At 31.9% G+C, this 12,696-nt stretch overlaps 1 protein-coding gene across 2 annotated transcripts; it reads right to left on the bottom strand.

Annotated features, from left to right (window-relative positions):
* Nucleotides 1-920: 920 nt before the first annotated feature.
* Nucleotides 921-8,164, bottom strand: LOC100168983 (extended synaptotagmin-like protein 2). Of its 2 annotated transcripts, XM_008183159.3 has the most exons (18): nt 7,893-8,164; nt 4,544-5,226; nt 4,332-4,472; nt 4,138-4,211; nt 3,980-4,046; nt 3,768-3,913; nt 3,586-3,706; nt 3,328-3,498; nt 3,164-3,255; nt 3,047-3,095; nt 2,879-2,968; nt 2,732-2,818; nt 2,508-2,666; nt 2,271-2,435; nt 1,747-2,042; nt 1,564-1,665; nt 1,383-1,482; nt 921-1,297 (listed from the first exon to the last, which is right to left on the bottom strand). In XM_008183159.3, the coding sequence occupies exons 2-18, from the start codon at nt 4,928-4,930 to the stop codon at nt 1,064-1,066; spliced, it is 2,481 nt and encodes an 826-aa protein (XP_008181381.1). In that variant the 5' UTR covers nt 4,931-5,226; nt 7,893-8,164; the 3' UTR covers nt 921-1,063. The 2 variants fall into 2 exon arrangements, with proteins under 2 accessions (XP_008181381.1, XP_001943644.2); XM_001943609.5 differs by lacking the exon at nt 7,893-8,164 and having other exon boundaries at nt 4,544-5,559.
* Between the last annotated feature and the right edge of the window lie 4,532 nt (nt 8,165-12,696).

The raw sequence follows: 12,696 nt of genomic DNA, 5'->3' as shown, positions 1-12,696 counted from the left end.
TACTAGTAAAAACTAATAAAAACTAATAAACTAATAACTAATAAAAAGTTCTATTGTAATAATTAATTTCTAAATGTTTAAAAGCCATAAAAATTACCAGATTATGTCAATATTAACATAATCAATAAAAATGTCATTGTTAAAAACAAAGAAAGAGTTTTCATAATTTTTTAAACATTTTCTGCAACAAAATACCTCCCACTCGTGAAATGAACCACAATGCTCTGTTTTTATAGACAAAATATGCTCTAATATGCAGAATCTACAAATCCCGTAAGTACGGACATGTCAGTAGGTGATGAATTGTTCTCATTGTATACGGCCAATTAGTATGTGAAAATCAGTTGCTTTCTACTAATCAGTTACAATATTGTTTCCACTCAACAATTAAAATTTTTTTTACTCAACACTAAATGCTCCATATTGTTACTACACCATGGTGCAAGTCTCGTTTATTGAATTACCTAATATATCAAATATGTTTATAAGACGTAACTCAACAAGAAGTTCAACATATTCAACATAACTGCACAAATACACTTAAAACTAATAACAGTCAACAATTAAATTAATCTATTTCTTCAATAAAAATGTGATGCTATATAACATGATACTATTTTAATGTGTAAGAAATTAGTACACAATAAATTTAACAATTAATAATTAAAAAGCGTGGCACTATTTAATTTGTTCAACAAAATTGTTAATATTAGTATAAATCAATGAGTTATCAACAAATAATACTTTGCATAGACGGAGTTGTTTTCAAATTAAGTTTGGAAAGTACATAAGAAAAACATATTATAACAGTTGTAAAAAAAATATTATGTATGTATATATATATATAAATAATAGTAAAAAATAAATGTAACAATTCAAAATGCAAAATGCAAAAATAAAAATAAAATAAAAAATGTGACTAATAGTTTAAAAATAAATACACATTATGCGGCCTTAAGGTAAATCATAATATTTAAGCACCATAATGTATTAAAATAATAAATGTACTCCGTTCATAAAATTAATGACAATATTATTATGTTTAAAGCCCTGTGCAACAGAATTAGCCAACGGTGCCTTCTTTGACTTCGGTTTCTAAATCAAACCAACCAGTAAAACTGGGAGTATTTACATTGACATAATCGCTAATGTTCAACACTATCTGACCCAAAACTGGACTGTGCCACGTTTTCTTAGTCAGGACAGTCACCTCCAGCTGCTTGCTATTCAACTCTGCCACTCCCATGATGTACTCGAATGTTTCTTCGTAAACTGGATTGCAGTTGTCCTTGTACGTCTACACATTGAAAAATACAAGTGCATATTATTTATTAAAACATAACAATGACGTTTTTCATATCCCTTTTGAAACGGAGTCTTACTTCAGTTTTACGTTTGGTGTTACTGTTTTCTTTCTTGGGTAGCACATACAACTTGACATAAGGATCAGGGATGTCTGAAGCTTCTTTGATTGGTAGGTTACTGAAAACAAGCAATGTGCATACGTGACCATTAATAATTATTGTGCTTACACTAATGAAGTAATTGTGATGGTATTCTTACACAACTTTGTGTATAGTAACGTTGAGACGTTGTCTGGCCACACTGAATGTTAATGTAAGTTGTATGCTGCCTAAAACACCTGTGCCGGGGGCTGGTTCTTCTCTATTTGAATAAAAAAAAATAAATAAAAAAGATGTCATTCCATAGTACAATAAATACATGTCAACAAGATATGATTCTTACGGTTCGGATAACAGTTCGGTAGTTTCAGCTTGCTCAATGAGTGGTTCTTGATCACCGCCACCGGCATGTGAACTTCGTGATACCGTTGAATCTCTTTTAATCGACGAAGTTCTACTCATACCATCCGTGGGCGTGTTAGCGCCAACAGCCGATGACTGAATCTCAGAGACGTCTGCTGACGTTATAACACTGTTCACAGATTTTGTCGACTGTACAGAGGTCTGTCTTGATAGTGGTTTTGTTACTGTAGATATGTCGTCATTAACATCGACCAATACTGGCAGCTTCTTCAAAAACTATGCAAAGTTGAAAGTAAGTAATCACATACGCCTGTCCAAATATTAAATCAGTGGCGTACAAAAAAATTCAAATGGAGGGTGTTATAACAAATAAAACATATGGTTTTTAATTTTTTTTAAAAATATTTGTACATTTTTATATAATGAAAAAATGCCAAAAGGAGAGGGTTGAAAACATTTGTGTACAACACTGTATTAAATTATAGTCTGAATATACAAACATACTTTAAGTTGCAAACAAAACAATAATTTGCTGTCATGCTGTTGGTTTTTGCTGTCAATTATCAGATCATAAGGTTGAGTATCAACTCGCATATTTTGGGCGAGAAGTAGTGCTGACAATTCGTACACATACAACCCCAATTGAGTGTTTGTCTTTTGATCTATAACCTGAAAAAAAAAAAAAAAAAATACAGTCAAGGTATTTTGAGTCAAGGATAAAATACTATAAAGTATAAATACCTTAAATTCGATGGTGTCTGTTTCAGGGTTGCTCACCAAAAACGTGAATCCTTGTTCATAGACAGGACGTTCAGTGCGTAACTTTCCTACAGTCGTTTGGGTAGTTTGACCAACTGTTACTCGCACCAATGGATCTGGTTTGCTCTGGGCCCGAGCGTTCTATAATATAACAGTGTTAATGATAGGATATAATTTTTAGAAATTAATTTCATTAGAGTACACACCGGCAAATTAATCGCTGAGTCTACATATACCATCACCACAGCTGAACTCAGGTTTGTTATTCGCAGTTCTTGGGTTTCAGTAAGGGCCTAAACAGTACAATATTAGATAAACCATGAACACTATAAGTAATTTTACTCTTCTATTACCCTCTTTAGTGCACTTTGTTCCAAAGTCAAGTCCAACCAAAGCATACGCACATGTATCATGCCATGTTTAGTGTCCTCTAAATTGATCCACTATAGACAAAAAATTGTAGATATATATATGTAAATAAAATGAATGCACATAGTTTCAATTCAAATTATTTGATTTACCTTATCAAAATATCCAGTTTTAGCAACATTGCCAATTTGTATTGAAGCTCTACACAATAAAAATGAATAAAAATATGAAAATTATATTAATTATTATTTATTTTATAAGTGTTTCACCTTCCTAGATTCGAATGTTTTTTGCCCACCATTTCGTCTTCATCATAAAGTTTAAGCTTTAACACTTGTCCTCTGGGAGAAAAAGATGCAAACTACACATTGACAATAATTATACAGTATTAGAAGTGTAAAAATTTATGGATCGATAAAACAATATTCATTACCTCACACCAATAATCCCACTTAGGATTCAGTTCATTGTTTATTGTATGGGTTTTGTATTGTTGTGCACCCAATGTCACAATGACATATGGATCAGATTTACCTTTTCTTATTAAGCTCATGTCTTTGGCTACCAAATTTTTAGCTTGAAAGATGTGTACACGTAGGACACCCTAGAATATAAATAATTAATCTTCAAATATAATGACTTAGAACTGGCTAGAAAATTTAGAATTTAAAATTGTTTATCTGATACTAACCTCTGGTTCAGGTAACTTAACTACATGTGCAGCTATTTCATTGCTCAATACTATAGGCAATTTGTTTGGTAAAACCATTAAAGCAGCTACTTGTTGAGAAATAACTTTTCTTAATACATCACTAAAACAATAATTGTGTTGACATTGACGTAATATTTTATATTATAATGTACTGTAATTACTTGAGGCCAGGCATATCCAGTACGTCGGCAACGCCCATCAGATCGTAATCAATGTCTGGTTGATTTAGGAAAAATATCTGCATTCCTCCTACCAGAGGTGAAGTAGTGAGCAATGGTCTCATAACCACTCTCATCATACCACGAATCTGTTTGTTGATATTTCTACTTATTATTAAAATTTGTTCTAATACTTAAAAACTACTCGTCATTACTTGGAAGTCTTTGATACCGCAAGGGATTCCACTAACATAGAACGATATGTCACTATCACTGGCAAATCTATAAAATGTGAACAATACAGAGTTAATTTAAATCATTCCTTGAAAAATATTATGTAATATGTATAATGGTTATTGATGACACGACTCACATAACATCAATGTCCAACATTATTTGATCCCGCGACACTTTATCATATACTTTGACACCTCCAATTTTGGGCGGCTTAAATAAAATAGTTTATTTTAAATAGTACATCTTAAGTGAAACGTCAGCATTTACAACCGACGACACAAACTATTAGGCGTGTAGGTAGATGAATGTAAAGTAGATGATGGTACTCACTATTGATCCCAGTCGTAACTTATCAAACGCAAAATTGTTGATTTTGTATTCGCGTAGGCTCTCGGCGACCATTGGTTCTACGGTTTTCTTTATGGTACTCTGAGCATAAACGCTAATCAACGGCCACATCTGCTTGATAATCTAAAACGGAACATACTTAAGCAATCAGCAAACAATGGTGCACTGACCATCATCTTCGGGTATCCACCTACCTGGTTGAGCCATTCGGCGCGGTGGATGTCTGGGAAGAACACCCAAGACGGTAGCTCAGCAACATTGGCGGTGATCAGGTCTTTCTCGTCGGCAGCCGCGGCCAGCTGAGCGCGCCGGCGCTTAGTCCGACCGGCGTCGCGCAGGAGATCGCGGACGACCGACAAGCAGAAAAAGAACGGCATGAGCACCCAGACGCTGGCGGACGCCACGCGCCAAAAGCCGAGAGCGTAGATGGTGACCACGGGTACCAGACCCTTGGTCACCCGCCAAACGGTCTGCCGGACGGTCGGTTTCTCCAGCGTGCTGTCCGCGGCCTCCTCTACCAACGCAGACGAATCATTGTCGACGTCACGTAACCGAAGCTCTTCTCCCTGGCGTTCCGCCATTGTTGCGGAACGAAGACGAGAGAAAGGAAAACGTCAAAAGATCGCGAAAACAATACGAGTAGGCGTCAGGCCGTCTGCGCCACACGAACGCGAACGGATGAATAAATAACTGACAACTGAACAGAGGCAACACTCAAAACGCTGACGGCGGCGATGACATAATATTATAATAATAATAATATTATTCGATATTGTCGAAACGGCCGAGGCAGCGGAGAGGAGTAGGAGTCGGTCTTCGTCGACAAGATTCGGCGGCGAGAGGTGGGACTGCTGTCACTGCGGACCGTTTCTCAAATCTAAACGAGTAATATTGTTATAACTTATTATATTGCGGTACGTTTTGTTAATATTTTTATTTAATTTTTCGTAAAAACGGGACGACGTGAACCGGAAAAACCCTTGCGGTCATGCTCTGTTTATTTCGTTTTCCACCGCCGGCTGGATCCCTAAGAGATTATGTTATCTCTCTAACTGATAAAGGGAAAAAATTAGCAATCTGATGTTAACAATAAATCTACATAAACTTAACATCAACTGTCATCTGTTGATAACGACATTCGCCGGAACTCGGAAGCCCGGACCGCAGAGGCACAGAATAGGTTTCATTTTCATAATTTCATGTATTCAGTTATAATTATTATTAGTTATTACTCTATGCGCCGGACCACGTTTTAAGATATTTTATAATTTAAAACTTAAATCATGTCATGAAACATTCAATATTTGAAAATATAGCAAAAAATTACACAAACACGTAAACTATTTAATCATCAACACAATATTACTTTAATACCACATAACTGTTCTGTGTTAATACCTACAATCATAGATAGTAAAAGAATGGATAGTCCATTCCTATATTAATGTATGACACTACGACGGGTTTGCGTGCCGGAATGTGGATGAGAGATAGCCTGTTTTTATATGGTGCTTCTCACTCTAGCAAGGGGTTTTATCATTATTTTATTATGAGACCCCTCGTAACGTTCATGTACGTGTGATAAGATGTCATGGCCTATCCCCTTTTATTATCTATGCTATTAGTACAATCTTCGACCATGTAAACTAGTTATAACTATTATAAGAGTACAATACGTACTTAGTTGTTTGGGCATTAATGCGACGGCCAACGGGCACACTAAATTGAATTAAATATGAACAATTTATAAAAATAATGATATACATTTATCTTATATAATATTATAGTACCTATTAAAATAATTAACTACCACATCATTCAGAAAACACCTATAAAAATGACGATTTTTTAAATTGATGATTTTTTTTTTTATATTGCGGGTAATTTGTGGGTAATAATATTATAATATTTGCGAATAGAAACTCAATTTTGTATAATAAATATGACATTGTCATCGGAACTATAACAGTAGCCAACAGGTACTTCTATAGTTTAGGGTTCTACTACCTATTCTTTTCGTAGTCAGTTTTTCAAGCACTGCCGCCATACATATTTATAGTAACACTATTTAATATTATATACATTACGATTATATTGTACACGCGTATTATGACATAACCGACCTTGGTTTGTTTTGGACGTCTATCCCGAAACGGTTTTAGTGTTTTTTTTTAATCGTTTTAACTTTTATAATTGACGCGATACAGTCAAGCCACGATGAAGAGGGGGGCAGTCTTGGCAAATTTATGGAGATTAACATTCCTGGACTCTATCGATTACTGAGTGCGCAATATTTACGGACAATCGCATTTCCCGCGTTGTAGTAATAAATAATAATACCTGTATAATATACTTATCTATGAATAATATTAATACCATAATATAAGGAATATATAATATATAAATATTACGTAGATCGCAGCTGCGGGACACAGGACCGAAACAATCAGGTATCTGTCAATAATAAATTAATATGCCTAATCGTTCGGAGCATCTAATAATGGTTTATTTTAAGTTATCTATTATTTGATTTGATTATGATTTTTTTGAAAATTAAATGAAATCCCGTAATAATCACCCTTTACTCTATAGTAGAATAGTAGATATAGATTCTATAATATACGACCAAGCACAACATCGCATAAATCTATCATATTAATGACCAAAATTCAATAATAAGTATTTTACTATTTTAGTATACCTATTATAAATTATAATACGTATAATATTTAATATTGTTACACTAAAATATAACTTTTAATATTTAACAATCTTAAGCATCAAAAACAGTTTACAAACGAAGCCAAGTGTATATATAGTAATGTTTCAATCAATAAAAATTCATACAATTTTTGACATTTGAATATTTAATATTTATTTTAATTTTAGAAACTCCTTTTAAAAGTTAAAAGTTAAACCCCATTTGAACGATTAGATATGTATGGAGGATTTAGTTGTAACAGGGGAGCGAAAGGAACTTAGAAGTTTGGACACAGACTTAAATAATATTCAGACATTTCAAAATATTACCATTAGAAAATTAACTATTTAATTTGGTACTACTAAGTTATGCTTCTCCCTTTATTTCAAATCATACACTTTATAAATATCTCGGAATAATGTCAGTCGTCAGCGTCAGTAATCAGTACATTTAACATGAATTAGCTATAAATAATTTCATAATAGTTTCTGAAATAGTCTACTTCACCTTCACCGCTTCACCATTCTAACCATGACTCCAGGTCATGATTCCGACCCTATCCACTTATTAAAAATTGATAGTGCTTATCCATTCTGGGTGATAGTTTGAGACACATATTATATTTAAAATACACATACTTATCGTATCATATAAACATTAAACATAATACATAAACATTATAACATATTTTTAAAACCGATCTAACAAAAATGTTACTTAGCCAATTTCCTGAATAAACGCTTCATATTGCATACAATACTTGCACGCGGCCACTCCAGGTCGAAGTATTATATAGAATTAAAAATCATCGAGTAAAGTCCCCTATACAGTCGATTACGTACCTAAATGTGTTACTAATCCACAGAGGGCGCACGTATAATACTCACGACGTATAAATACTTAAATAGTTAAATATGGCCTTAAGAACTATGACGAACTTCTAAGAAACTTAACGGAGGTTTTCATGACAATTACGACAATTAACCGAATTAAGAATGTAATGCGAGTAAATAAAAAAAATTAATTACGACTTGATTCTGTATTTGAACTAAATACAAATAACCGTCAAAAACAAGTCCAAAATGTTGGACGAGTGACGACCGACTAAAAGTTTCAAACTATATATTATAGTAAAACTAAAACAGTAAACCGTTTAACGTGACTATAGTCTATAATAATAATTTTTATTAGACCTTCTCTCATACTCCGATGGTAAAAGTTTGATAAGGTGGAATGGGTGATGGGTGGGGAGTAAGCCGTCTATAATTTATAGATGCTATTGTAATGTTACGTAGACAACCCTGCGTGCAATATAAGAACATATTTTATATATTTTTAGGCGATTGTACACATTAATTGTATATATAATACGTTTTGTTTTGCATATTATTGTAGGTACGTATTATTAATATGTTGATAACACGCCCCCCCCCCCCCCTTGAACATTTTTTGTCTGCGGGTGACCTTGCTTTCCATCATTACGGCGTGTGTAGCCTTTTTTCGTAAATAATATTAAACATTAATCGTTATACAATAGCTACGAGTGTTCAGTCTTCGGTGTTGGTAACTATTTCCTTATAATTGTGACTTGTGTCTATAAGGAAAAAACCTTTTTTTTAGTGTATATAGGTAAAACAGCAAAAACCCGGTTTTTGTCCGGTTGGTGGTCCCCCTCTACGGCTAATGGGCATTTCATCACGGGACAGCCTGTACATATTGACATATTGTGTATGAACAAATAAAAGTTGAGAGGCACCTATGAATAAAATTAATTGTAAAAGGATCGGTAGACGGTGAATTACAATAATATATATATAATAGGTACTGCGCGTGGTCGGTATCAAAATTGTTGTATACATTTTAATTGGATTTCGGTATAAACAAAAGAAAACGCTGATACAGAGATAATTCAATAATTGTATATGTTTTGGTAATAGTATAATCAATGGTTGTTCGTTTATTTTTATACAATGAGCTCTCTTTATTTTGTTCTAACGTTATTACAGTAATACTGAATCAGCGTTTACAATCGAAACTAAACAAATCATAATAATAATATGTCGAACGAATGGATTTTTGCGTATCATAAATTAAAAGCTTTTATACTCAGCTTATCTACTTTCATTTATTAATGTAAATATGTTATAATTTTTTCTTTTGCTATTGAGACGAAACTTCTGCAAACTTAATACAGACATACAATTATATTATTATTTCGTATGGCTGGTATACAAATCAACACAGTTAAGGCCACAATATAGTCAATGTATATCGAATATAAATCATAACATGAGTACAAAATAAAAATAAAATTACTACAATTAAAAATATAAATATAAAAATAAAAAATATAAATGGTGATGATGGTAGCCTGCTCGTGGCCTCCCCTGCATTTACTATATAGTATTCGTTAACGCTAACAAGCATAAACAATATACTAGTATAACTAATACCATCAACTATATAGGCGCTGATACCCAGCAAAACAAATCAACACTAACAACAATACAATTAAACTGTTATTATGTGAGTATTAATAATAAGTTTTCCGAACGTTTTATTTTTAAATTTACCTATACCGGGTGATCCATTTAATGTTTTACAATCATTATTTTAAAAAACTATTAACGTTTTTGAAAATATCTTTGGTAGGTACATTATTTTAAGTTGATAAAAACAAAATTAAAAAATTGTTTTTAGTATTTTTATGGTTACAATTTTTTAAGTTTTTACTTTTTTAACGACCACAATATGCATATTTAATTTCTTATTCTAAAGCAGAATATTTGTAAATTTGTTGGAGAACTTTAATACATAAAAATTGAATATTAAACTAGTACTGTTTAGAAGTTATAAGTATTGAAGTATTGAACATTTAGATTAGCAGAATGGAGTACTGGGGTACTGGGTTCGTTGAAAAATTTTCGTCACTACTCCACTCGTCTAAAATTTAAATACTTACAACTAAAAATCTACTTATCCAAAATTTGATTTTTATGGATCAAAATACTCCAAATAATATTTTGCTTCGGAAAATGAATTGAAAAATGTATATTGTTATTCATTAAAGTAACTCTGTAGTCTGTGCCTCTACCACAGCCTAGCATAAAGCAGGTACATAATTGCACTGTCATTTATACTCTGTATTAATTTATACACATTCATAAAAAAAAATTTAAAAATGTAAAAACTTAAATAATGATAACGATAAAAATAGTAAACAATGTTTCCTATTTTATATTTTTTTCCAAAAATTTTGTTTTGTAACGCCTTAAAGTTAATTAAGAATAATATATTTAAAAACGTAACTGTTTTCCGAAATAACGGGTGTCTTTCATTAAATGAATCACTCAGTAATCAGTATACTTCCATAGAGCAACTCTAAATTGTAATTTTCAAATTTTAAACAATAATTTAATAGTTACTCAATGTCTCAATGTGCTGTATAAACACATATATAATTATGGATATGGGCTTATTATTTCAATTCAAAATATATTTCCCCACATAATATGAATTTATAAGACGATAATCATTATTCGTTTAGTGGATAGATTTCTTATTTTTATCAAAACTCATAAGTTACGGCAGTAGTTGGCTCAAGGTTTTTTTCGTAATCATAAATTTTAATTTTTAATTTATTTGTTGATTTTTTGTGCCGCTATTCTATTCGTATTTTTGTGTTGGCATGCATGTTTATAAGTTTATTTTTTGTTATCGATGTGTCACACTGTCAACATAATAAATTGGCCTCTGATACGCGCTTCAAAATAATAGTGGATAACCGCCAACGCCGGTAAGCCATTATTCAGTTTATCAGTTGATGAGTAGATGATATAAGAAATAAGGAGTATGATCAACTCTAACCGTGTTTTGGTCCTTGTTCACGCATGTGCTTTGCCTTGTGTTTTTGTGCATACTGCATAAGATTAAATTGTGACGTATCTGGTGTTATTGTTGGTTGCCTATATAAATTATACATTGGCCCTTAAAAAAATATGCGCAGTCTTATCATTGAGCATACTTCTTAATAATATATTCTTTATACTCATAAATAATAATATAATCTGTTTTCTTATATTATCAATGTTTATACTTTGAATTTAAACTTTAAAGACTTAAATCTGTTATGGAATGTGATTCAAAGTTTGAAGCAATTTATTGTATGATTTGGAGCCAATAATATTAAATATTAGTATATTACACTACATATGAGAGCTAATTGATTATAACATCTCAAACTTGACAAAATGGCTTGCCAGAGTCTTATGGAGTTGAAAATTGTTGTCCGTTCGGTTATAGTTGCCTGCAAAAACCAATTGACAATCGACGAATTATGGAAAAGGACAATTTACGTATTTGGAGGACCACAACAAGTACAGTTAAAATTATTTGGTTACGATACTCCTTTTGATTTTCTTAAAAGTATACCAGATATCGTTCAGTTTGAAGATCCAGAGGATACAAACTCCATTGTTAATTTAGTAAGTTCAAAATTAGAGCAGACATATGGAGCTATTAGTCGAAACAAATATAATAAGGCCACCCAAAAGTAAAATTAGCCACCACAATTTATTGGTACCATACAGAACACAATGTGCATTTATCAGAATCTTTTATGAATTATATCCAGAAGGTTTGTCTGTAAGTACTTTTAATTCTGATGTTTTGTGTATTCCAATATTTCAGTCTTACATCGACTGTGTTGATATACTATTGTCAAAATTGGACCATATATTTATAAAAAGGGGAATGGACATGATATGCCTGCACCCTAAATTAGTCAACAGATTGAAAGTAATAATTGAAACAGATGATAAATATACAGCTATGGATATATGTAACATTGATGAGTATTCATTAGAAAGTAAAAATGATGATCATCAAATTTCCAATGGACTGGAATACCCATTGTACAATATTTTAGAAGAAACAATTAAAACTAATATTGAACAACTATTAAATGAAATACCTGGTTGGATATCTGATAGACAAATGTGTAATTTATACATTGATAAATTTGGTTCTGCATTTAATCATTATACACGGTGGGGCTTTAGTAGAATTAGTCAAATGTTCTCAAAACTACCAGAATTGTGTTGTGTTCATTTCTCAATGAATGAAGTAGAAATAATTTCATCATTAAAACATACTTGTAATGATTATAAAAATTCAAATATATCAGAAGAAGCAAACAAGTCCAGAAATGGTTCTATTAATGCAAAAGAACAATTTGATAATGAACCAAATGAAAATGATGGAGTATTAAAAAAATTTTTAAGAAAAGATCCATATTTACAGACACCATTGCACGATTGTTTCTTGGATCAAGAAATTCAACATTCCGAACTGAAAATCAATAGTTCATTAAATGTCAATGTTTGTGGAGTTTATACAAACATTATACCAACAGTTGTATGTCAAAGCGTTGAACAACTTTGTGAATTCCAGAAGTTATTAATTGATATGAAAAACTTCTATTTTCTACATGAAGCAGAGTTGTTATTTGATCCAACTATAACAATGGTAAAACAGACATATGCATATTGTTTTGATGATAGTTGGTTCAGAGGAATTGTTACTGATATCAACTTAAGTGTAATAAAAATGATGAATATTGACAATGGTTTGATGCATACTATTTTA

This window comes from Acyrthosiphon pisum, chromosome A1 (assembly GCF_005508785.2).
Source record: "Acyrthosiphon pisum isolate AL4f chromosome A1, pea_aphid_22Mar2018_4r6ur, whole genome shotgun sequence".
Classification (NCBI taxonomy): Eukaryota; Metazoa; Arthropoda; class Insecta; order Hemiptera; family Aphididae; genus Acyrthosiphon; species Acyrthosiphon pisum.
The sequence above is the reverse complement of the archived record's forward strand: the minus strand, read 5'-3'. Positions and strand labels throughout refer to the sequence as shown.